We start from the raw sequence: 27,500 nt of genomic DNA, 5'->3' as shown, positions 1-27,500 counted from the left end.
TACGTACCAACCACCATACTGCATCCCTCATCTAACTACCTACGTACCAACCACCATACTGCATCCCTCATCTAACTACTTACCTACCAACCACCATACTGCATCCCTCATCTACTAACTACCTACCTACCAACCTACCACCATACTGCATCCTTACTGCATCCCTCATCTAACTACCTACCTACCAACCACCATACTGCATCCCTCATCTAACTACCTACCTACCAACCTACCACCATACTGCATCCCTCATCTAACTATACCTACCAACCTACCAACCACCATACTGCATCCCTCATCTAACTACCTACCAACCACCATACTGCATCCCTCATCTAACTATACCTACCAACCACCATACTGCATCCCTCGTCTAACTATACCTACCAACCTACCACCATACTGCATCCCTCATCTAACTACCTACAGTACGTACCAACCACCATACTGCATCCCTCATCTAACTACCTACCTACCAACCACCATACTGCATCCCTCATCTAACTACCTACCTACCTACCAACCACCATACTGCATCCCTCATCTAACTACCTACCTACCAACCACCATACTGCATCCCTCATCTAACTACCTACCTACCAACCACCATACTGCATCCCTCATCAAACTACCTACCTACTAACCACCATACTGCATCCCCTCATCTAACTACCTACCTACTAACCACCATACTGCATCCCTCATCTAACTACCTACCTACCAACCACCATACTGCATCCCTCATCTAACTACCTACCTACCAACCTACCACCATACTGCATCCCTCATCTAACTATACCTACCAACCACCATACTGCATCCCTCGTCTAACTATACCTACCAACCTACCACCATACTGCATCCCTCATCTAACTACCTACCTATCAACCACCATACTGCATCCCTCATCTAACTACCTACCTACCAACCAACCACCATACTGCATCCCTCATCTAACTACCTACCTACCAACCACCATACGGTTACATGGCGGCTTTCCGACATGTCGCCTTTCCGACGTTAACGAACCCTATACCTAACCCTCACCCTAACCCTAACCGCACGCGGAAGCCACTAGTCGGAGTGGCGAGATGTCGGCATGGAAGACGGTTACCCCACCATACTGCATCCCTCATCTAACTACCTACCTACTAACCACCATACTGCATCCCCTCATCTAACTACCTACCTACTAACCACCATACTGCATCCCTCATCTAACTACCTACCTACCAACCACCATAATTCATCCCTCATCTAACTACCTACCTACCAACCACCATACTACATCCCTCATCTAACTACCTACCTACCAACCACCATACTGCATCCCTCTTCTAACTACCTACCTACCAAACACCATACTGCATCCCTCATCTAACTACCTACCTACCAACCACCATACTGCATCCCCTCATCTAACTACCTACCTACCACCATACTGCATCCCTCATCTAACTACCTACCTACCAACCACCATACTGCATCCCCTCATCTAACTACCTACCTACCACCATACTGCATCCCTCATCTAACTACCTACCTACCAACCACCATACTGCATCCCTCATCTAACTACCTACCTACTAACCACCATACTTCATCCCTCATCTAACTACCTAGCTACCAACCACCATACTGCATCCCTCTTCTAACTACCTACCTACCGACCACCATACTGTATCCCTCATCTAACTACCTACCTCTGCCAACGACCATACTGCATCCCTCATCTATCTATCTAACTACCTACCTACCAACCACCATACTGCATCCCTCATCTAACTACCTACCTACCAACCACCATACTGCATGCCTCTTTTAACTACCTACCTCTACCAACCACCATACTGCATCCCTCATCTAACTACCTACCTACAACCACCATACTGCATCCCTCTTCTAACTACCTACCTACCAACCACCAAACTGCATCCCTCGTCTAACTACCTACCTACCAACCACCATACTGCATCCCTCATCTAACTACCTACCTACCAACCACCATGCTGCATCCCTCTTCTAACTACCTACCTACCAACCACCATACTGCATCCCTCTTCTAACTACCTACCTACCAACCACCATACTGCATCCTTCATCTAACTACCTACCTCTACCAACCACCATACTGCATCCCTCATCTAACTACCTACCTACCAACCACCATACTGCATCCCTCATCTAACTACCTACCTACCAACCACCATACTGCATCCCTCATCTAACTATCTACCTACCTACCTACCTACCAACCACCATACTGCATCCCTCATCTAACTACCTACCTACCTACCTACCTACCTACCTACCTACCTACCTACCAACCACCATAGTGCATCCCTCATCTAACCACCTACCAACCACCATGCTGCATCCCTCATCTAAGTACCTACCTACCCACCACCATACTGCATCCTCATCTAACTACCTACCTACCAACCACTATACTGCATCCCTCTTCTAACTACCTACCTACCAACCTCCATAGTGCATCCCTCATCTAACTACCTACCTACCTACCTACCTACCTACCAACCACCATACTGCATCCCTCATCTAACTACCTACCTACCTACCTACCACCATACTGCATCCCTCATCTAACTACCTACCTACCTACCAACCACCATACTGCATCCCTCATCTAACTACCTACCTACAAACCAACCACCATACTGCATCCCTCTTCTAACTACCTACCTACCAACAACCATACTGCATCCTCATCTAACTACCTACCTACCAACCACCATACTGCATCCCTCTTCTAACTACCTACCTACCAACCACCATACTGCATCCCTCATCTAACTACCTACCTACTACCCACCATACTGCATCCCTCATCTAACTACCTACCTACCAACCACCATACTGCATCCCTCATCTAACTACCTACCTACCAACCACCATACTGCATCCCTCATCTAACTACCTACCTGCCTACCACCATACTGCATCCCTCATCTAACTACCTACACTGTACCTACCAACAATACTGCATCCCTCATCTAACTACCTACCTACCAACCACCATACTGCATCCCTCATCTAACTACCTACCTGCCTACCACCATACTGCATCCCTCATCTATCTAACTACCTACCTACCAACCACCATACTGCATCCCTCATCTAACTATATCTACCTACCAACCACCATACTGCATCCCTCATCTAACTACCTACCTACCAACCACCATACTGCATCCCTCATCTAACTACCTACCTACCAACCACCATACTGCATCCCTCATCTAACTACCACTAGCTACAACTCTCAGTTGTTCTAAATCAAAGCTAAAAAAACGTTCTGTTTGCCTTTTATTGAGGTTTATTTTAATCATTATTCCACTGTAATTTGACTCTCTTATTTATCTGTGTTATTTATACTTCTCTCCATTTTCATCATAGGCTATATCATGTTGCACTCCCCTAATGCTGTCTTAATGTTTAGTGTCACGTATAGCATTTTAAATGGCCTTGTTGTTAAAATGTGCTACAAATAAACCTTGGCTTTCCTACCTACCTTATACTGTAGAGTTTATATCATCTAACTACCTACTGTAAATATGTACGCTTACTTACTGTACTCTCACTTTCCTTCATTCTACCTCTGAGCTTAAACATACTGAGGGATATGCACGGCTTGTTTTTGTGGCTGCCTAAGTGTGTGCGTGCGCGTGTGTGTGTGCGTGTGTGCGTGCGTGTGTTCCATCTTCATGATGTCATTCTGTGTCAGGATGAGGAGCTCAGAACAGATTCACAGTGATCCTGTATGCCCTACTAACCCTGTCTGTCTGTCTGTCTGTCTGTCTGTCTGTCTGTCTGTCTGTCTGTCTGTCTGTCTGTCTGTCTGTCTGTCTGTCTGTCTGTGTGTGTGTGTGTGTACTCTCTCTCTCTCTCTCTCTCTCTCTCTCTCTCTGTTTCTCTGTTTCTCTCTCTCTCTCTCTCTCTCTCTCTCTCTCTCTCTTGGACGGACGGACGGACGGACGGACGGACGGACGGACAGCGATGCCAGACAGGGAGCGATGCCACAGCAGAGCTTGAGGAAGAGACAGAGACAGAGAGAGAGGCAGACAGACAGATGGAGGTACAGAGAGAGAGAGAGAGAGAGAGAGAGACAGATGGAGGTATAGAGAGCGATAGAGAGATCTATTTATAAGCAAGGCTGTGTTCTCCTGTTCCTGTCTTCAACCCTCTGCTCCACTTCTCATCAAGATACACTTCAAACACAACACTGTCCGACTCCCTGTGCGTGCGTGTGTGTTTGTGTGTGTGTTTGTGCGTGCGTGTGTGTGTGCGTGCGTGCTGAGAGAGAGAGAGGACCAAAATGAGTTTTATAGAGACACGTTTACAATTAGAATAGTTTGGTTTAGAGATGGTTTCGGGATTAGAGATAGACCTATGCCCGAGTTAGGACTGATTCACACATGCAGTAGTTGTGCACTGTCGGTGCTGTGCACCGAAATATATAGCCGGCTTGTAGATCTGCTATTTTTCAGCTTTACAGGCATACGGTTAAAAATGGCAATACAAAAAAGAAAATGGCATTCATAAAATTGGTGTCCTAAAACGTTGATGTCCTTGTAGTAACACCTCTGTGTTGTGTGTGTGTGTGTGTGTGTGTGTGTGTGTGTGTGTGTGTGTGTGTGTGTGTGTGTGTGTGTGTGTGTGGTGCGCGCGCGTGCGTGCGTGCGTGCGTGCGTGCGTGCGTGCGTGCGTGCGTGCGTGCGTGCGTGCGTGCGTGCGTGCGTGCGTGCGTGGTGTTAAAGGAGTAGTTCACCCCAAACGTGTCTTATTTTCTATCAATTACACACCCCATGAAGCATTGAATTCATGGACATTTTGTTTTGTCACTTTCCTGAGCCAATAATTTGATGAGCGGTAGAGTCCCCGTTTATTGGCTCAGGAATGCAACAAAAACATCTCCATGAATTCAAGGCTTCATGGGGTGAGTAATTGATAGAGAATAAGTCATTTTTTGGTGAACTATTCCTTTAACCCTTTAAGACCAGGAACGCATCATGTTTAAAAAAAAAAAAAATCCTTTGGCTATTTTCTTTTAATCGTGAAAATTGGTGCAAATCTTTCAATATATATATTTTTTAAAAGCGAACATTTGTAACTCAAATCTTTGCTTCTGGGGGTCCCTGGAACAAAATATTTTCAGATGGGGGTACGTGGCCAAATACATATCATTTTGGGTGGTCCTTGACATGAAAAAGTTTGAACACCACTGATATTATAGCAACATACGTTTTTTTTTTCCAGAAAACTATTAGGTTTTAGAAGACATTTGTAGAATCCCCCAGAAGCAAAGATTTGAGTTTAAAATGCTCGCTTTTAAAAAATACACATATTCAATGATTTGCACGCATTTTCACGATAAAAAAAATAAATAGCAGATCTACAAGCTCGTAGCTTGTAGATCTGCTATTTTTTTTGGAATAGCCAAAGAGATCTAAAAATGACACAGACGCGTTTCCCGGGCCTTAGTGGGTTAACTTGGTGCGATCGGGGTGATTAATCAGCAGAAGTTTTTTGTGGACAACAACAGACTAAAAGACAATGAAGGCAAGAGGGAGGCTATGGGGTCACGGTGGCTCTTCTAAACAAACTAGGACAGCCTGGTCTCTCTATGGAATCTATGAGTCTCTCCAGAGCATGTATACAGGACAGCCAGTATGGTGTAAAAGTAACCAAGTACGTGTACTCAAGTATTGTGCTTGACTACAACTTTACTGGAGTATTTCCAACTTTCGATACTTTTAATTCTACTCCGCTATACGTCTCAGTATAGTCTCACAACGCGTCAAAGAACCTAAATATTTTACTTAAGTAGAGTACTTGAGTAAATGTACTTAGTTACTTTACACCACTGATGCACACACATGCATGCACACACACACACACACACACACACACACACACACACACACACACACACACACACACACACACACACACACACACACACACACACACACACACACACACACACACACACACACACACACACACGCATGCATGCACACGGGGCATCCCTCTTTCATTGGTGTGTCGCCCAGGTTGCGCCTAAACCCTAACCTTAAAGGTATAGTTCACCCCAAAAAATGACTTATTTTCTATCAATTGCACACCCCCATGAAGCATTGAATTAATGGCGTTTTTCTTAGTTTTTGTCGCATTCTTAAATCAATAATGTGACCGGCGGAAAGATGCCAATGTATCTGGTAGGAGACTCAAAGGAGAGACTCTTTGAGTCTCCTACAGGAAATACACCCCGGTCATCAAATGATCGGCTCAGGAATGCATAACAAAAGTCTCCATGAATTCAAGGCTTCATGGGGTACAATTGATAGAAAATAAGTAATTTTTGGGGTGAACTACTCCTTTAACTGCACAAAAACGACCTAATCTTATCCTAACCCCCCTAACCGCATAGAGACTATGCCTAAAGCTATAACATCAAAACCGTGTCCACCCGAGGCGAAATACCGGTAAAAGACAGAGACCCCGGCATGCATACACCGTCTCCGTATACCGCTCCGGAACCAAACTGGATCAGCACCCTGCACAAGCCCAGTCTAACAGCTGCCACTGCCAATTAAAATAACAAACAACTAGTGGTTAAATGCCGTTAAATACTATGGCGATCATCAAAAAAGCTTGTGTTTCTATAGCGCACACTTTAAATCAGGCTATAGGTTAACTGAAATATTTTTGTTTAAATGGGTTGGGGAACTATAGGAAGAATAGGTGATTTCTCGTCGTAAATCAGCCCATTAGCACATCTTTTTCATAGATTGAATTCACGTTAATCTAACCACCTAAACCCTCAATACTTTAAACTTAAACCCTTAATACAAAAAAGTTGACCTTTCACTCTGTTATTGGTCTGCTCCATTTTCCATCTACACCAACCCTATTTTTTGAAAATAGCCAAACTGCAACGTGAAAATAGCAGATCTAACAGCTCACAACGCCTCGCGCTGCGAGGCGTTGTGAGCTGGTAGATCTGCTATTTTCAGCCAATGTTATTGGATGCTATGGTTGAAGTGGTTAAAACAAAAAGTTTCTATCACACAAAGATTCCTCTGAGGACCCCCTAGGGGTCCCGGACCTCCTATCGAAGACCCCTGCCCTATAGACTCTGTGGTGGTGGACAAATCCGGTACTTTACCCTTTCTAATACAGATCAGGGCCATAATCGGAACATAATCGATTGTCTGCATCACTAAAAATAAACATGCTCTGAAAATGTACACGGTCCGCGCATCTGACCAATGAACTCAGATGGGTACGCTTTTGAGATTTCTTTTTCAAGTGGGCCCTCATCCAGAAAAGGTTTAGAGCGGCTGCGTCAGTGTGATGATGAAAGCAGGTGACTCACATCCTTCAGTGACACTTTCAGTCCCTTAGGTGACTGAGAACGTCACTGCAGGACGTGACCAGACTGTGTCAAAAAGCAACCCAATAGGCTCTATGCACAGCAGCCATATTGTGAAGACATTGACAGGTGTTACCAATGAAGTCTCTGCGCCATTCTGGTCAAACAGAGTCAGGGTGCTGTTATTGTGCATGTTGACTCACTGGAAAACACTGCTATACCAGTGGGTCTCAGATTGAGGTTCCAAATGGCCCCTTACGGGTGTGTAACTCTGACAGTGTACAAATGGAACCAAATGAACCCGTAAGGGTCCATTTGGACACTCTCGGGTCCATTTGGTTCCACTTTGTACACTCTCAGAGTTCCATGAACACCGGGAATCTTTGCGGCGAAGATGAAGGAGCTCTTACTTTGGAGACGACAGTCCTCCCGTCCTCCGACAGATGTCTCTCCATGTACTTTGAAGACAGCAGGTCACTGTGGACAGACAGACAGACACACAGAGGAATGACGTAACTTCATACCATAGCACCCACATGATTAGAATAAGATGCGTTATTACAGGCAACACAAACGCAACAAAAACATACATTGTACCATTTTACAGCTACGCGAATCCAGCCGTCAAAAAAACGATCAATCAAAAACGACGGAGCTTGCACAAAAATAACACATTTACACCTGTAAACCGCTGATGTGACAATAAAGATGATTCTTTATCTGATTCTTTATTCTTTATCCGTCTCTCGATTCTCTTGATTTGCACTTGATTTGCACTCTTTTTCGATGATGTCACGCGCACGTCGCTTAACACCTACACTACAGATCACACAATGGACAATTGATATGCATCTCGGCTCATTCCTATGTTAATTCATGCTGGTGTGACAACCTGCAGTTGCTCCTTCTCAAAATAGCGGTTGCAGCTAGCCCGTCCCATGACAGTATTTACACTAAGCAAAAAAGTACTAATTTATCCAAAGAGTAAGACAATATTTAGTTTTTCTCCAAACACAGACCTGACAAAATCGCCAGGTTGCTTTTTTTTAAACACAGTTCTTATATGACGTGATCTAAGATTCCCCTATGGGAAATCCAATACAACAGATAACGCTGTGACCCAGGGGTCAACCCGTTCTCACTCCCAATGCGTCATTTTTTGCCGAACTGTCAGTAGGCCTGAAACGTCAAGTTTTGATGTTGACAAAACTATGCCTAAACCTAACCATAATCCTTACCCTAACCTCACAAAAATATACCTAAACCTAACCCTAACCCTAACCGTAACCCTAACCGTAACCCTAACCCTAACCTCACAAAAACTGTGCGGAGAGAGAAAAAAAGAAGTTGTTCCCCCGATAGGATTATGGGAGGTTGCAGTTACTAGCTTAGCGCTGCTACCAGGTAAGACACCGAGGCAGCTGGTGTATTCCCCGATTCGAGTAGTGCTTGAAGCTCCAATACGTGCGTTTTAGTTTTTGTAGTCCTAGTAGTCCTATAGTGACGCATTAGGGAGTGAAAATGACAGAGCGGCAATAAATGACACCTATGTAAAATGGTGCATTTATATAGCGCTTTACATAGATTGTGCATTACATTCATACACCCATGCCGGAGGAAACCATGCTCCCGAGGAAACCATGCTCCCGAGGAAACCATGCTCCCGATGAGCAGGTTGGTGCCCAACCTGCTCATCGGGAGCAATTAGGGGTTCTGTGTCATGCTCAAGGACACTTCAACACTAACTCTGGGGGAACCCGGGCTCGAACTGGGAACCTCACGGTTCGCATCCGGCCACTAAACCAGCCCCTCTACCCCTGAGCCACAGCCGCCCTAAGTTCGAGCTTGCTGCAGGGGTAGTCCAAGGACGTCAGGACTTTGGTACTCTATAGTCTATAGTGAAGAATATACCGTAAATGCCTTTTCAGATGTTACAGCTAATACACCAGATGTCGTGGCTGATGAGGACGGTAGAGAAGTGACCTTTCTAGAAGTGGAATGTACATTCGACCACAGTCTGGAAGAGGCATTCCATACCCAGGTGCTTAAGTACCATCGTCTAATGGATGCAAGTATACAGCTTGGGTAAAAAACTGTATTGAGACTGAAAACGTACGTTGTTGAGATTCCCAAGCTTATGCAGCTTACTATTGTCTGTGCTCACAAATTTCTTGTTTAATGTCAGAGCAAAAGATATCAAATGTGTCGGGATACGCGCACAAACATATTTGCTCTCAAAGCACATTCTTTCACACGCACGCACACACACGCACACAGTCGTATTGTACAGGGACACCACTGAAGAATAATGGCGATGTTCTGTAATGATACATTTCACAATAAAACAAATGAAGAGAAACTTCAAGCTCCAAAACCCCCCCAGAGTCCACAACCTGCTTTTAACTGACCCCTCCCTACCCCTAGAGAGAGAGAGAGGAGGGGGGGAGAGAGAGAGAGAGAGAGAGGGAGAGAGAGAGAGAGAGAGAGGGAGAGAGAGAGAGAGAGAGAGGGAGAGGGAGAGAGAGAGAGAGGGAGAGAGAGAGAGAGAGAGAGGGAGAGGGAGAGAGAGAGATAGAGGGAGAGGGAGAGGGAGAGAGAGAGAGAGAGAGAGAGAGAGAGAGAGGGAGAGAGAGGGAGAGAGAGGTATAAATAAGGCTGTGTGCTTTATCAGCAGAGCTGGACATTAGAACGCCCCGAGAGACACACTGTGCACCCTGCGTATAAGACAAAGATATATGAGCTACGCAACACGCACGCACACACACACACACGCACACGCACACGCACACGCACACGCACACGCACACGCACACGCACGCACGCACAGCTCCATAAAGGAACTCTCACATATATATACAGTACACCACTGAGTGTATACACAGAAAAATCCTCTGACTTAATTTATCCAGTAGCCTTAACTCTTGCGGTTAAATATCGTTGCTGTCAGGCAGAAACGTAAAGGAATGAATGCCCTATACTTCATCATACTACTGGACTGGACGACTGTCGCGCAAAAGCAGTGAAAATAGCCGAGCCACAAGCTCACAACGCGTTGCCAATGTGACCCGTTTGTGAGCTTGTAGATCTGCTATTTTTTACTATGTATATATCTCTGCTGTCGGGCAGAAACCAGCTAACTCCAAAGTCATGTACATTTTTCAGGAAATGACAAAAACAAAACAAAAAAAGTGAGTTAGGAGGTTTTGTTCATCATTGATAAGAACAGCTGAATCCAAGCTCACAATGAGGTTGGAAGTCAAGAGGGGGCGGAGTCTGGAGTCCAGCTAACTCCACCCCCCCCTTTGGTGGAGTTAGTTTGAGGATCCAATGGAGTTAGCTGCTTTTGTCAGAAGCACTTTTTAATGCTTTTCTTGGTTCAATATATTTTTTTTTTACCAACACAATATCCCCCCCAAATTTCTAAAAGACTCAGCCGCCTCCATTGCTCCAATCATTACCCACATATTCAACCTCTCCACCACACAGGGACAGGTCCCCAACGACTTCAAAAAAGCAAGGGTGACCCCTCTGTTCAAAAAAGGAAACCAATTAGACCCTGGCAACTACCGCCCTATTTCTATTCTAAGCTCCATCTCGAAAGTCATGGAAAAAATAGTCTATGAACAGGTCGACAAGTATCTTGCCGAGAAAAATCTAATCTACAAATTCCAATCTGGCTTCAGAACAAACCACTCCACTGACACATGCCTTCTCTATTTGAACGACTCTATCAAACAAGAGATTGAAAAGGGCAAATATTGCGGCATGGTCATGCTGGACCTCCAGAAGGCTTTTGACACCGTTAATCACCCGATTATGATCAATAAGCTCAGAGCAATAGGTTTTGATGACACGTCAGTGAACTGGATGAGATCCTACCTGGAAGGGAGGGAGCAAGTGGTGGAAGTAAACGGCACCCAGTCCCCCCCCCTCCCAGTGACTTGTGGTGTTCCCCAAGGAAGTATACTAGGACCCTTACTGTTCCTGATATATGTGAATGACATGTCGTCAGCCTGCGACTGCAACCTGTTCCTGTTCGCAGATGACTCGGCCCTGCTAGTCTCGGACAGGGACAGGCTGCAGGTTGAGAAAACTCTCAGCTCTGAACTCAACAAGATCTGCATCTGGCTCTCCGACAACAAGCTCTCATTACACCTGGGCAAAACGGAATGCATCCTCTTTGGGTCCACTCCTAACCTCAGAAAGGCAGAGAGCTTCACGATCAAAGCGGGTGATGATATCATCAAAAGAAAAAACGAAATTACCTACCTGGACTCTATCTTGGAGGCTGACCTCTCTGGTGACAAAAATGCTGAAAAAACGATCAAAACGGTCCACAAAAAAACACGCTATTTGCGGAGTATTGATCGTAAAGTCAGTAAGAAGACTCTGAAGACTCTTGCAGTGGCCCTCATACAAGGTCATTACGATTATGCATGTACTTCATGGTATCACAACACCACCAAGGCCTTAAAAACAAGGCTCCAAACATCCCAAAACAAACTTGTAAGGCTACTTCTTGGCCTCAACTACAAAATCCATCTAACCCCTGATCATTTTGATAGGATTGGATGGCTTAGGGTTGCGGACAGAGTACAGCAACTTGCTATGGGCCTGGTCTTCAAGATATATCACAACATTGGGATCCCCCTGTATTTGTCAAAATACTTCCAAAATGTTAATGATGTCCACGATCACAATACCAGAGGCAGCTCCACAAACCTTGTCCAACCCTTTTTTGGCTCAACAAAGGGAAGTAACTCGTTCTCATGCTATTCATCAAAAATGTGGAACGCCCTACCAAAAGGAGTAAAGGAGTGTAAAACCCTACTCTCTTTCAAAACAGCCCTAAAGATACACCTTCAGGAGGCTGCAATTGGAAAATGGCCCCTGTCTAAGTCCTAACCTAACCTACCCCCCTACCCCCCCCCCCCCTCTCTCCTTCTCCTTTTGTACATATTTCTCACTCTTCATACCAGTAACCTGTAAACTGATTGTATGACATTCTATAGTAGTTGTGTATATCTGTCTGTCTCTTATATGTCATCATGATTTGTGTGCATGGGGAACTCATTTGAAACAAGCTCTGTGCTTTTATGAGTCTTCCAGTTTAGTAGACCTTGTATTGTGAATTTGTACTTCCATGTACTGTTGTTCTCATGTCTTACTAAATAAAGTACATCAATCAATCAATCACAATGAGGTTGGAAGTCAAGAAAATGGAGATAGCTTGTTTCTGCCAGACAGCAACGATATACAGTATAACTGTATGTGCACGTATTAGTGAAATGTGAAATGAGGCGGGACAGTCCACGTCTGGTAATACAAATATTATGCCAGGAAGAGAGGAGAGAGGAGAGAGGAGGAGGAGGAGAGATAGAACACTCAGATAAAGGGTTGTGGTGGTGGAGAGGGAGAGTTGGGAAAGAGGAAGTGGAAGGTGTATTGTTTCATTAACCCTACATAAGCACTGTGTCACACATAGCCTAGCACACTGGTTCTCAACCTTTTTATAGGCAGCGACCCCCTTAAAAAAAATCATATTTCGAACTGGGGACCCCCGGGTTTTATAGTATACTTTGTTGATTACATTAGATGCAGTAATGGTCTTTTTTCTTTTCTTTTTTTTAGGTGTTAAAAAGGTCTTAAAAGTGACCTTAAATTGTCACTTCACTGTCATCCGGTGGAACCCCCAAAACTCATGTGGGGACCACTGGCCTATAGCATAATACTGTCTTTCAGAACCTCGCGTCGCCAGGCTCTCCACGCGGCGGAAAGCCTGGTTTTCAGTCCAAGCTGGGGAGAAGCAGAAGGGAAGTCCGCACACTGTGTATATCAGCTCCCAGGAGATGCAGTTTATTGAGGACAACGTTTCCTCCCCTCGCGGTTCTTCGCCAGGTCTAACTCTAACACGCGACAGGCCTGCTACAGTATAGATACTGAAGCAATGGGCAGAGGCACAATAGGCTCCATGCGCAGCAGCCATATTGTGAAAACTTTGGGCCCCATCCTTACTTCCTCCACTAATGAAGGCTCCGTTCCATTTAGTGTAGCACAGTGGTTCACAAAACTTAAAGACGGGGTGCCGTGATTTTCAGTGATTGTCCCCCCCTAAAACATAATCATCAGGTATTATGGTTATACTAGGAGGAAGATTCTTTTCAAAAAAGTGTACAGAAAGTGTTAAAATTTTGTTTTTATGTGGACACGCCTCCAGTTCATTAAGTATACCCGGTTCTCACCTTAGCACCTCCTCCACCACCTTAGCACCACCCACCTGTCCTAGTCCCTCCTCCTCCTCATGCCCACACCTGTTGTGTTATGATCATGAGGGGGAGGGTATATTTTTTACTATGTCACTAAAGCGCTGTTTCTCTATTGGCACGTTTGACCCTCAAGATGTCAGCCTCCAGGTAGAAACTCAAAATAGTCAGAGAAGACATAAAACACCATAAAAACACCACCAGGGGCCTTCTCTTCTTCTTCTATCAACCTCATAGACACATGAAAAACAGAAAAAGTGCAAAACCATGGCACCACCTCTTTTTCAAGGACTTCCATAACTCTGAGAGTGTACAAATGGAACCAAATGGACCATTACGGGTCCATTTGGTTCCATTTGTACACTCTCAGAGTTACACACCCGTAAGGGGCCATTTGGAACCCTGAGGTCAAAAGGTTAGGCCTTTTAAGGAGGGCCATTCAAGCAAGCCGCAAGTGGAGCCTGCAGTACCACCACGGCCCAAGACACCATCACGCCGGAGTGAAATGTTTGGAGCGGGAGAGTCTGGTTCAACGCTCAGGTCCTGGACCTGGTGAGACGAAGGAGGGGCCCGGACAGGAGGCCATCCACAGAGCCTAGTCCCTCCACGTGCCAGAGCCTCCCCCGGTCCCGGCAGAGTAGTTCCGGAGAAGCAGACTGAGGGGCCCTGTCTTTCCCTAGGAAGACTGACCGTGGGTAGCTACTGGGCAGTGTTGATTTTGTCGACTAAAACTATGACGAAAAATGTTCGGCGACTACCTTTTTTCACTGATGAAAACTAAATAAAAACTAAGCTATGATGACTAACGCTATGACTAAATACATTGACAATTTCGTCAACAAATAAAAACTAGACTAAAATGTTAGTGAGGGACTAGTGGAGAAGAGATTCAGTAGAACTAAGACAAGTCTTTTTATGTTTGGTTGTGCTCAGGTGTTGCGCTCTGAAAATAGCAGATCTACAAGCTCACAACGCGTCGCACTGCACGCACACGCACACACACGCACACACAGGTACACACAGGTACACACAGGTACACGCATGCACACACACAGGTACACGCACGCGCACACACGCACGCACGCACACACACACACAATCAATGTCACACGATGAGACAATAGACACTAGCCTAAAATACTCTTTCCATATGTTTTCATTCCATTAAACACTTAAACAACAAATAGAATGATGTGATGTTCCTACTAACAGTAAACCAGCAACATTACAATCAACAGTAAGCCGTTTGTTTATGTTTTTATGCTCATAAACAAACCGCTTCAAACCGCTGTTTGTTTCTGTGTTAATTATAACATTCAGCATGTTAGAACACCCTCAACCGTTGCTCCCTGTGGTGTGTGTGTGTGTGTGTGTGTGTGTGTGTGTGTGTGTGTGTGTGTGTGTGTGTGTGTGTGTGTGTGTGTGTGTGTGTGTGTGTGTGTATGTGCGCGTGTGCCAGGCCCCATGCTGAGCAGTAACTAACAAGCGTACAGATCCAACATGGCTGCCAGGCGGCTCTGTAATGGAGGAGGCCCGATGACAGTCTGTTTTTAATTGTTTGGGGATTTCAATAATTCATTACACACACAAAGGCTCCGTGTGACCCCTCCCCCACCACACCGAACACACACACACACACACACACACACACACACACACACACACACACACACACACACACAGTGGTGTAAAGTAACTAAGTACATGTACTCAAGTACTGTACTTAAGTACAATTTTGAGGAATTTTTACTTTACTTGAGTATTTCCAATTTTCATTACTTTCACTTCTACTCCACTACATTTCAGCGGCAAATATTGTACTTTTACTCCACTACAATTATTTGAAAACTTCAGTTACTAGTTACTTTGTAGATTCTGATTATTATTACAAAACATGACCCACTTCAGCCCTTTATATATTTTGGCTATTTGAAAATAGCCGATCTATAAGCTCACAACGCGTCGCAAACTATACTTTAAGTACATTTGAGTACTTTTACCACCACTGCACACACACACTCACTCACTCACTCACTCACGCACGCACGCACGCACGCACGCACGCACGCACGCACGCACGCACGCACGCACGCACGCACGCACGCACGCACGCACGCACGCACGCACGCACGCACACACACACACACACACACACACACACACACACACACACACACACACACTATATCTTCTCTGTTGGGTGGAAACATCACATGTTCAAAACTGTTACCTTTCAGGATTCAAATTCAAAAGTATCAAAAACAGCTGTAGTATGAAAGTAGGGCGTTAACTCTTTGACCGCCCTTGACTCGATAACGCGTCAATTGCTAGTTTGTCCAGTTGGCCGTCGACGCGTTAGGCGCGCGTTCATTGTTTAATCTCTGGTCGCGCTATTCTGGTCATTTTTCATCATCAGGTTCACTTTAGGATTCCTTCAGACTCCCCGGGTTCCGGTTTCATGATGCAGATTCCGTTTCCGGTTTTCTTTTTTTTTCCCCCGGTCATTTTCGGCCAGAATAGGGAAACACGCGGTTTTTCACACGGTATAAAACACTAACGGAGAGCTCCACTTCTATAATATATAGTCTGGGTGACGAACAGTCATCACCGCCGTGTATCACATCGTACTTTTGGCCGATCGGAGAATCTGCGACCACGTCACATCCGGTTTGACGTATAGACTGTTTGAGTCAAAATTAAATAACAAAATAACAAAGAAAAACACACACACACACACACACACACACACACACACACACACACACACACACACACACACACACACACACACACACACACACACACACACACACACACACACACACACACACACACACACCACAGGGAGCAACGGTTGAGGATGTTCTAACATATGCTGAATGTTATAATTAACACAGAAACAAATAACAGTTTGAAGCGGTTTGTTTATGAGCATACACACACACACACACACACACACACACACACACACACACACACACACACACACACACACACACACACACACACACACACACACACACACACACACACACACACACACACACACACACACACGCACACATTACATCTTTGAAATATCAATTAAGACTTCATTTCCCATCATGCCCTTTGGCACTTTTCAGTGGAATGTACTGCATAAGTGCTGTGCTTGTTTTGACCCCAGTACACGTGTGTTTGGGCTGTAGTTCTCATGGGGTGTGCGTGTGTCTGTACAGTATGTCTGTATGATGCATGTGTCAGAAGTAGACTAAACACACAGCTCACGCCACTGTGAAACAGAACCACCTCCAACCTTTAAGTGGATGCTGCATGAACAGTCTGCACAGCCAGGAAATATCTACAGTATCCAGTGAAGTGAAGGTGAATTTTTCACTGAAATGCAGTGGTGGAAATAGTACTCAGATATTTTACTTAAGTAAAAGTAACAATACCACGATATAAAAATACTCCATTACAAGTAAAAAGCCTGTGTTCAAATGTTACTTGTGTCAAAGTACAAAAGTATTGGCATCCAAAAATATACTTAAAGTACCAAAAGTAAAAGTACTAAAATGTTTGAAAATAGCAGATCTACAAGCTCACAACGCGTCACGATGTGACCAACGCTAGGCCAGCGAGCCTAGCGTTGTGACCACGCTAGGCCAGCGGGCGCCCCTTCCCTATTATTTGTAACTCTATGGCAGTAACTCTGTATCTTATGCTCTGCTTCTGGGGAGTTTGTGATCTCAGATTCTGTGTCATGCTTGCGCAGATATGAGTATCCCAGGAACAAAGTCACACGGCCAAACTGAACGCAATAGCATAGCAATAAATGCTAAATCCTGACCAAAGTGTCTAACTGAATCTCATACCAACATTGCTCTTGTGATGCACTTTATTCTTACAGGAGAAGTACTTATGAAGATCACTGTTTCCATTTGGCTAAATGATGCATAGGCCATCACCATAGGACATGAACACAAGCAGACAGCCTGTATAGTGCAGTTTCACCACTGAACAACACACTGTGATTGCATGTGCTTCATTAAAAAAAAACTGCACACGTACAACGTTGCGCCACTTAAATTGAGCTTACAAAATGTACTCAAAGGACACAGGGCCATATTTTGCTAGTTTGCTATAGCAAAAATGTGTTGTTCTCTCCCCTGATAGGATGAAATTTGTAAACCCACCTGAAAATGTATTTTCTGTTTTCTAAAGAGCTGGAATAGAGCTCAGAATAGAGCTTTAACCTCTTAATGTTTGTTTGTTTGTTTGTTTGTTTGTTTGTTTGTTTGTTTGTTTGTTTGTTTGTTTGTTTGTTTGCTTGCTTGTTTGTGTGTTTTAACCAAAGAAACATCACTTAGCACTTAGCTATTCAGCATTTAGTGGGTGTGACCCTGGACGATCAACTGTCGTTCTCGGCTAACATCGCATCAGTGACACGGTCCTGCAGATTCCTCCTCTACAACATCAGGAGGATTCGCCCCTTCCTCACGGAGAAAACAGCCCAGGTGCTCATCCAGGCTCTTGTCATCTCCCGCCTGGACTACTGCAACTCCCTCCTTGCTGGTGCTCCGGCATCAGCCATCAGACCTCTGGAGCTTGTTCAGAAAGCTGCGGCTCGTCTGGTGTTCAACCGCCCCAAGTTCTCCCACACAACTATCCTTCTCCGTTCTCTGCACTGGCTCCCCGTAGCAGCTCGCATTCAGTTTAAAACCCTGGTGCTAGCCTATAGAGCAGTGAAAGGAACAGCTCCTTCTTACCTCCAGGTTTTGGTCAATGCCCACACCCCTGCCCGACCACTCCGGTCTGCCACCTCGGGGCGACTGACTCCCTCGCCACTCAACGGTCCTTCTGGTCGATCGAGCCTAGCGTTGTGACCACGCTAGGCCAGCGGGCGCCCCTTCCCTATTATTTGTAACTCTATGGCAGTAACTCTGTATCTTATGCTCTGCTTCTGGGGAGTTTGTGATCTCAGATTCTGCATATAAGCAATAAATGCTAAATCCTGACCAAAGTGTCTAACTGAATCTCATACCAACATCGCTCTTGTGATGCACTTTATTCTTACAGGAGAAGTACTTATGAAGATCACTGTTTCCATTTGGCTAAATGATGCATAGGCCATCACCATAGGACATGAACACAAGCAGGCAGCCTGTATAGTGCAGTTTCACCACTGAACAACACACTGTGATTGCATGTGCTTCATTAAAAAAAAAACTGCACACGTACAACGTTGCGCCACTTAAATTGAGCTTACAAAATGTACTCAAAGGACACAGGGCCATATTTTGCTAGTTTGCTATAGCAAAAATGTGTTGTTCTCTCCCCTGATAGGATGAAATTTGTAAACCCACCTGAAAATGTATTTTCTGTTTTCTAAAGAGCTGGAATAGAGCTCAGAATAGAGCTTTAACCTCTTAATGTTTCATTTGTTTGTTTGTTTGTTTGTTTGTTTGTTTATTTGTTTGTTTGTTTGTTTGTTTGTTTGCTTGCTTGTTTGTGTGTTTTAACCAAAGAAACATCACTTAGCACTTAGCTATTCAGCATTTAGTAGCGGACGGCAGTGGAAGTGAGTAGAGAGCTTATACGGAGGAACATATTGTCTCTACGAGTCTTCTTTCCGTCTGTAATGACAGACTGATACCGTCTGTCTGAGAGCCAGAGGATGTTTACTACCCCCCCTGGGCAATATTACAATCTTCTACATACTTTATCCTAGCTCGGAGAAGAGCTCAGCCTTGCTGTTGTAAATGGAATATGTCATTTACATGCACCGGCACGTAAACAGAATACATCAGTGCAGCACAAATAGGAATGGCTGATTTATATACTTGCGTGGGCCATGTTGCGCTCCGAAAATAGCCGATGTAAGCTCACAATGAAATCGCGCTGCGATGCAATGTTGAGCTTGTAGATCGGCTATTTTCGTCCACAGAACTACTGGAAGTACAAATCACCCTTTTACACAGGAGGTTTGATGTAAATGTTGACGCAAATGTTTGTCACAGACACAACACACCCATGGTTTCCCACAGAACCTCTGCAACTGCCTTATCTGCAGCCAAACACACACACACACACACCGCGTGCACTAACATGCACGCAAACACGCGTTACCTCCGCGCACGCACATGCGTGCACTCGCGTGCACATGAACGCGCGAAACCTCTGCCGCCGCCTTTTATCTGCAAAAACGCACTCACATCCTCCGTGCACGTAACCACACAATACCTCTGAACACGGCACGTGCGCTCGCTCACGTCACATGCTTTTTTTCATAATTTTCATTGGTTACATTTTATAAAAACCCACACCCACACTTAAGTATTGGTATCCAAATGTACAGCTATTTTCAAATAGCCTAGGTATAAAATAGGGCTCGATCTGCTATTTGTGAGCTTGGAGATCTGCTATATTTGCTGCTTTTCCGTGACGCCGCGGTATGACGAAGTAATGCATTCATGTACCCCCCCCCCCCCCCCTCCCCCCCCAAAAAAAAAGAGATTTCTGCCCGACAACAACCATGGTAATTTCTTCTCGCTCCATTCGCTCCATCCGTCTGCTCTTCCCGCTCTCGCGTTCTCTCACTTTAACGCCTGCTCTCTCTCTCTCTCGACACTTGGTCTCCATGACGACGTGTGTTTGTGAGCGGAGGGCCCAGCTGTCACTCACGTCTGGAGGAGACCTTTCTCACCTCGTCTGCTTGCTTCTCTCTCTCTCACTCCTTCTCATCTGTGTGTGCGTGTGCGTGTGTGTGTGCGTGTGCGTGTGCGTGTGCGTGTGCGTGTGCGTGTGCGTGTGCGTGTGCGTGTGCGTGCGCGTCTGTCTGTCTGTCTGTCTGTCTGCGTGCGTGCATGCGTGTGTGCATGCGTGCGTGCGCGCGCGTGCGTCTGTGTGTGTTTACGTGCGTGTGTGTGTGTGTGTGTTTACGTGCGTGCGTGCGTGCTAGACTATAATACTTGTGAGCAGTGGTGGAAAAAGTACTCGAATGTTTTACTTGTTTGTTTGTTCACACATCTTTCCTAGTAATATGTTGAATTCAGACACTTAAACCCTCAAAACTTTGACCTTTGGCTCTGCACTTGGTCTGCTCTTTGCCAACTCTCTTTGCCGAAAATAGGCAATCTACAAACTTGTAGATCGGCTATTTTCAAATAGCCTAGGTATAAAATAAGGCTAAAGTGGTTAATGTATGTTTTATGTATGTGGTTAATGTATATCTGCAAAGTAACAAGTAACTAAAGTTTTCAAATAATTGTAGTGGAGTATAGAAGTAATAGTTGGTACTTAGTTACTTTACACCACTGCCCACTTGATGAAATTGGAAGAGATATAAATAAATCCACTGTATCTCTGACAAAACTGGTCCTTATAGCGGTTTGTTGTGCATGGGTGGAGGTACGGGAGACTGCATGTGAAATAGCTCATGCATACGGTATGCTGGAGCATATTTCACATTTTTATTGAGTGCAGCAATAACTTCACAGTGAAATACAACGGCCAGTACAACGTGACAGGTTGGATATTACAATTCTTCTCCCAGTTTAGTCGTGGCCGAAACCTCCCTGTGCACTCCTCTCCTCTCCTCTCCTCTCCTCTCCTCTCCTCTCCTCTCCTCTCCTCTCCCCTCCCCTCCCCTTCTCCAAAATGTGTGGCTATTACAGTATGACACGGCCAGAATACGATACGATACGATACGATACGATACGATACGATACGATACAACTTTATTGTCAGCTTTCACCGAAATTTGCTTTGTGACCATGACGTCACCGCTCAAGATACAGGCAGGACATACACAATACATTACACAAAGTACATTACAGGACATACATCACAGAAGCAGACAGAAACAAGAACAGTAGAACAAATCCTTTTGGTTTACCGACTTTGGTTTAAAAGCCGAACAGACTGATGTACAAAAGAGTTCTTTAGCCTGTTTTTCTCATATTTAGGGACTCTAAACCGCCTCCCGGAGGGCAACAGTTGATATTCATCATTTAAAACATGTAAGGGGTCAGAGGAGATGCTCTTTGCCAGTCTAAGCATACTATTGATCTGGGCCTCTTTAAAGGAACGCAACACAGCCTCGACTGGCCTACCAACTATTTTAGCGCAGATCTTAATTTGGCTATACAGTTTGTTCTTATATACCATTGATAGGCTGTTAAACCAGGCCGTGCTACAGTACAACATCACAGTTTGAACAACAGACGTATAGAAAAGAGACAAGATCTGACTACTAGCACCAAACGATCTCAGTCGGCGTAGGGCGTAGGGAGAATAGGGACACTAGGGTTCATGTGGTTCATGATTACACTCTCTCTCTCTCTCTCTCTCTCTCTCTCTCTCTCTCTCTCTATCTCTCTCTCTCTCTCTCTCTGATACTCCTACACAAAAATACTCTCACACAGACACAACTCTCTCTCTATCTCTCTCTATCTCTATCTATCTCTCTTTCTCTCTTTCTCTCAGTTCAGTTCAAAGGGGCTTTATTGGCATGAGAACACATTTACATTTCCAGAGCAAAAGTGGAACAAAACAGTCAAAAGAAAATAATGTATGTACAATTAAAAGGGAATAAAGACATGTGCAAACAGAGCTGCACGTTAGGACAACTAGCCTACAAAACCACACAAAGTATATGCATTTTCAGAAATAGGGACAAATAGCAGCACATTTTTCAAATGTAATTCAAATTGTGCACGAGTATAGCTGCAGCTCTCACTCTCTCTCACACACACACACACACACACACACACACACACACACACACACACACACACACACACACACACACACACACACACACACACACACACACACACACACACACACACACACACACACACTCTCCACAGGTGACAGGGGGGTCGGCCAGGCTCTACACTGCCCTTGAAACACAGACCTATTCAACTGCGTTACAAAACAACCTGACTGACCAATGATAGAGGAGGGCCTGTTGCTTGGAATGAGTGTGCACGTTTGTTTGTGTGTGTGTGTGCGTGCGTGTGTGTGTGTGCGTGTGGGAGGAAAAAAAAGAGAAAGAGAGAGAGAGAGAAATTGCTGTTCTATTCATTGTAAAGAATTGCTGGATTGCATGTTGCACTGTTATTGGACAACAGTCGATTCTATTGTCTTGTGATTGTTTACGTGTTGTCTGACTTCATGTACTTTTCATGATGTGTCATTATTTAGAACAGGGGTCGTCAACGTTCTTCAGGGCAAGGACCCCTTAGCTGAGAGAGAGATGAAGCAGGGACCCCCCACTAAACTTTTTCATCGATTTCATAGATAGCTTCATAGACTTGTTTGACAGCACTGTCATCAGTGTTGCGTTGGATTCATGTTAAATGTGTATTTTAACCACTTTAACCCTCAATACTTGGTCTACTTGGTCTGCTCTTTTTCCCCCTACACCAAACCTCTTTGCTGAAAATGGCCTCTGCTGTAGATCTGATATTTTAGGCTAATTCTCCTAGCCTGGTAAACCCTCCCTCCGGAAATCCTATTTCCATTTGATTCCAGGAGTGAGTCTGGCATGATCGCCCATTCTGCAATATTGGCTGTGGGCTGGAGTTGGGTGGGAGTAATACCGTTGACTGACAACCCCTTCAGCCAATGATCGTTGTTCCCCTTCAGCCAATTGCAGTTTTACCACCTCCAGAGCTAATGTGACGCAACGGGACTTTTGAGATGGCCATGGCCAAAATAGGTTGCCTTATTCGGATACATGCGTATCACTGCCCGCCCCTGCCGGTTCTCTGAATTTTTATTTTTAAATAGGCTCTGTCATGATTAATTGACCACATATATGAAGTTAAACAACTCAATTCTATCCAAACGATATCTTAAAAGTAAATTCCGTGCCTCAAAAAAGAAGTTTGAGAGCGTTTTAAAACCGAAAATAAGAAGTGAAGGCACTCGCGCAAACAACAATGGCTGCGGTTCGTCTTTTGTCGGCTGCACTCAGGCTGCACTCGGCTTCATTCGGTCTCACTCGAACTCGCCACCTGATTGGCCAACTGTCGCTGTCAATCACAGAACGATGAGCGACAACGCTGATAGGCTCGGTTATTTGGTAATGCGCTAGGAACGCCCATACAAGCCTTCATGCCAGACTCACTCCTGGAATCAAATGGAAATGAGATTTCCGGAGGGAGGGTTTACCAGGCTATAATTCTCCCCTCAGAAAAGGGATGCTAGGGTTCAAGTGGTTAAAAACGCCTTCTAAATCCTAATTATCATCAACTATCATGTTGCTATAAACATAGCGACATCTAAAACATCACTTTCCCGGATAAAAAGGTATAACAACGTATAGGCTTTCCAGGACTAAATGGGTTCATGTAAAATAAAAAATAAAAAATCCCATCACACAAATATTTGGTAGCACGCTACGAGCTTGTAGATCTGCTATTTTTGGAAAAATCGTGGAAAATGTGTGCAAATTTGAATGTTTTAAAAGCGAACATTTTTAACTCCGATCTGTGCTTCTGGGGAGTCCCTGGAACAACATATTTTGATATGGGGGTCCGCGGCCAAATACATATCATTTTGGGGGTCCTTGACATGGAAACAGTTTGAGAACCACTGATATTATAGCACGTTTTCTTTTCAAAAATGTTAGGATTTAGAAGACATTTGTAGAATCCCCAGAAGCAAAGATTTGAGTTACAAATGTTTGCCTTAAATATATATATTTATTAAAACATTTGCACACAAAAAATAGCAGATCTACAAGCCCCATGAGCTTGTATATCAGCTATTTTTGAATAGCCAAAGAAATCTAAAAATGACAGATGATTTACCGGTCTAAATGGGTTCATGTCCGTCGGTGTTTGTTTTGATATTTGAGCAGAAAGAAGAAGCCAGCACTGTCTGTAATGTCCTTCCCTAAACATTAACTCAACCTCAGGACAGCTATAGGGTTGCCAACCGTCCCTGGAAATACAGAATCGTCCCTTATTTGTAAACTAAAAGCCGTGTCCCTTGTTGAGCTGATAAGGGACACATTTTGTTCCTTATTTTTGAGGAATCAATCAATGACACACAAGTACAAACAGCTCATATATACTTAATATACTATAATACAGATTGTTAACATACACAAAGCAGATACGCTCACATGCACGCACGCACGCACGCACACAGAGAGAAAGGTTGGACCATGCATGTGCTGTGTCAGGAGGTACATAATGAGGGGGGGGTAGATTCAGAAAGTGAGTGATGAGGGAGAGCAAGAAGGATAGAGACATTCAGAGATAGAAAGGGGGAGGGGACCTCTCCTCTCCTCTCCTCTCCTCTCCTCTCCTCTCCTCTCCACTCCTCTCCTCTCCTCTCCTCTCCTCTCCTACCAAACTACTAGGAAATCCTAGTGGACCTAGCACAGAGCCCTGGGGGACCCCGGTCAACTAAGTAGATGGCTCTGGGCCCTCCAGTCCCAAGACGCAAAGAGGTAACTGTTCTCAGCTGCTTGAAAAGGAAGGAGAAAGTATATAAATAAAATAAAATAAAATCTTCTGGGACTCGGTTAACAGTTCTACCTGTTAAACGATCATTATCAGGTGATTCTCATGGGCAGAGACAAAAGCAAGAAAATAAAGTAGGCTAAATAGTTCCCAGTGCTGCCAGACCCCTTAATCAGACCTGACTGTGATGGAAATTCCCTGCTCCTTTTGGGTGATGAAAACAGGTGTTAGGTTATGATGAAATCCACTGAAAATCCCCTTTTCCACGTACGGGCACTTTACTGATTTGCTTTGAACTCCACTAACCCTGTTGCACTATGGTCTCAGCTGAGAGGCCCTGGGTAAAAAGCAGAGCTTGATTCCTTTGTGAGATGTTACCTATATACTGTAGTTTCAATCTGGGGGGGAACATTCGGCGAAAAACGTCAGATCTACCAGCTCACAACGTATCGCAATGCGACGCGTTGTCTGTGAGCCCCGTATTATGCCCGAATATAGAGTGGCCTCCGAGTGCTCTGACAAACGGGTACTAAAATATTCATCTTTCGTTTCGTGATGGTCGGGTCGAGCTGAAATCTTCACCCAAATACGGAGTCATAAGTCACAGATCCGTCAGATCCATCCCGTGGTTTGTGAGATTTACATTACAGTCATTTAGCAGACGTTTTATCCAAAGCTTTTATCCAAATCCAAAGATTATCCCCAGACGCGCGCGCACACACACACACACACACACACACACACACACACACACACACACACACACACACACACACACACACACACACACACACACACACACACACACACACACACACACACACACACACATTAATAATCGACAATAATAACCTAATCTTTCACACCTAATAATGTATCTCAATCTTGAGTTACGATAATAATACAATAACATCATGAATTTGATGGCGAATAAAGTTGTGGCTGCTTTGCAGAGGTAAAATCCTCAGTCTTAATTTGTTACTCTCAGAGTGAACCGGTATTTTACTGTTGAAGGTAAAGCTGTAAGCTATCCGTACGGTGATCAATAGACTCCAGTTGGACCCTGTCCACTGCTTGGAAGCTGTCTGTTTGTCAATACACAGCATGAGATGCAGTGGTGTTAAGTAACTAAGTACATTTACTCAAGTACTGTACCTGTACAATTTTGAGGTAGCCTACTTTTACTTTACTGGAGTAATTCCAATTTTCAGCACTTTTACTTCTACTCCACTATACATTTCAGAGGCAAATATTGTACTTTTATTCCTCTACAGTTATTTGAAAACTTTAGTTACTAGTTACTTTGCAGATATAAATTATTACATTATAAAACATACATTAACCACTTCAGCCCTATTTTATACATAGGCTATTTGAAAAGATCTACAAGCTTGTAGATCTGCTATTTTCAAACATTTTAGTACTTTCACTTTTGGTACTTTAAGTATATATTGATGCCAATTACCTTTGTACTTTTACTCAAATAACATTTTGAACACAGGCCTTTTACTTGTAACAGAGAATCTTTATAATATTGTGATATTGCTACTTTTACTTTTTGTAAAATATCTGAGTATACTTCTTCCACCAGTGTTTATAACTTTGTAGCGCTGTCTGTTCTGCCGTTGTGCGTTTGTATGCTATTAGCCCCGAAGCTAAAGAGTCCACCCAGCGGCTACGGTTCCCATAGCCTGCGGGGGCCATAAACTATGACAACAGATCCCATAGCCCAAAGCTCATGTGCAGAGACTTAGAATCCCCAGTGTTTACCGAAAAAAACCCCGCTAATAAACAGCTGAAATTTGTGAAAAGTAAGAAATGTCGTCTGTCACTGTCTTCATTATGCTAATGGTCAATGGCCCATGCAGTTCAAGCTCAGAGCAATAGGCTCCATGCACAGCAGCCATATTGGACAGAAATTGGGCCTCTTTCTTAGTTCCTTCACATGTGTTACCAATGATTCTAATGAAGGCTCTGTTGTATTTAGTGTGGCACAGTGGTTCTCAACCCTTTTAATTTCAAGGACTCCCATAACTTTGAGAGTGTACAAATGGAACCAAATGGACCCTTACGGGTCCATTTGGTTCCATTTGTACACTCTCAGAGTTACACACCCGTAAGGGGCCATTTGGAAACCCCCTCAAGGAACCATGAGGGTCCCTGGACCACACTTTGAGACCCACTGGTGTAACAGAGTGTTTCCAGTGAGCCAACATGCACAATATCAGCACCCTGACTCTGTTTGACCAAGAATGGAACGGAGCCTTCATTAGTATCATTGGTAACACCTGTGAAGGAAGTGAGAAGAGGCCCAATTTCTTTCCAATATGACTGCTGTGCATAGAGCCTATTGCTCAACCCACTGAGGGAGACAAATGC

General features: G+C 44.4%; 1 protein-coding gene across 1 annotated transcript in view; it reads right to left on the bottom strand.

The window, feature by feature from the left end:
- The window catches only part of adam22 (ADAM metallopeptidase domain 22), a gene marked incomplete at its 5' end in the record, with an annotated part of 156,500 nt that overhangs the window by 102,238 nt on the left and 26,762 nt on the right, over nt 1-27,500 (bottom strand). The window contains one exon of the mRNA XM_084052404.1: nt 7,807-7,873. Coding sequence (XP_083908530.1) covers nt 7,807-7,873 — 67 coding nt within the window. The remainder of the gene's footprint in view (nt 1-7,806; nt 7,874-27,500) is intronic.

This window comes from Gymnoscopelus microlampas (genome assembly GCF_963454915.1).
Source record: "Gymnoscopelus microlampas genome assembly, chromosome: 3".
NCBI lineage: Eukaryota > Metazoa > Chordata > Actinopteri > Myctophiformes > Myctophidae > Gymnoscopelus > Gymnoscopelus microlampas.
This window is presented reverse-complemented; position numbering and strand designations above follow the sequence as displayed.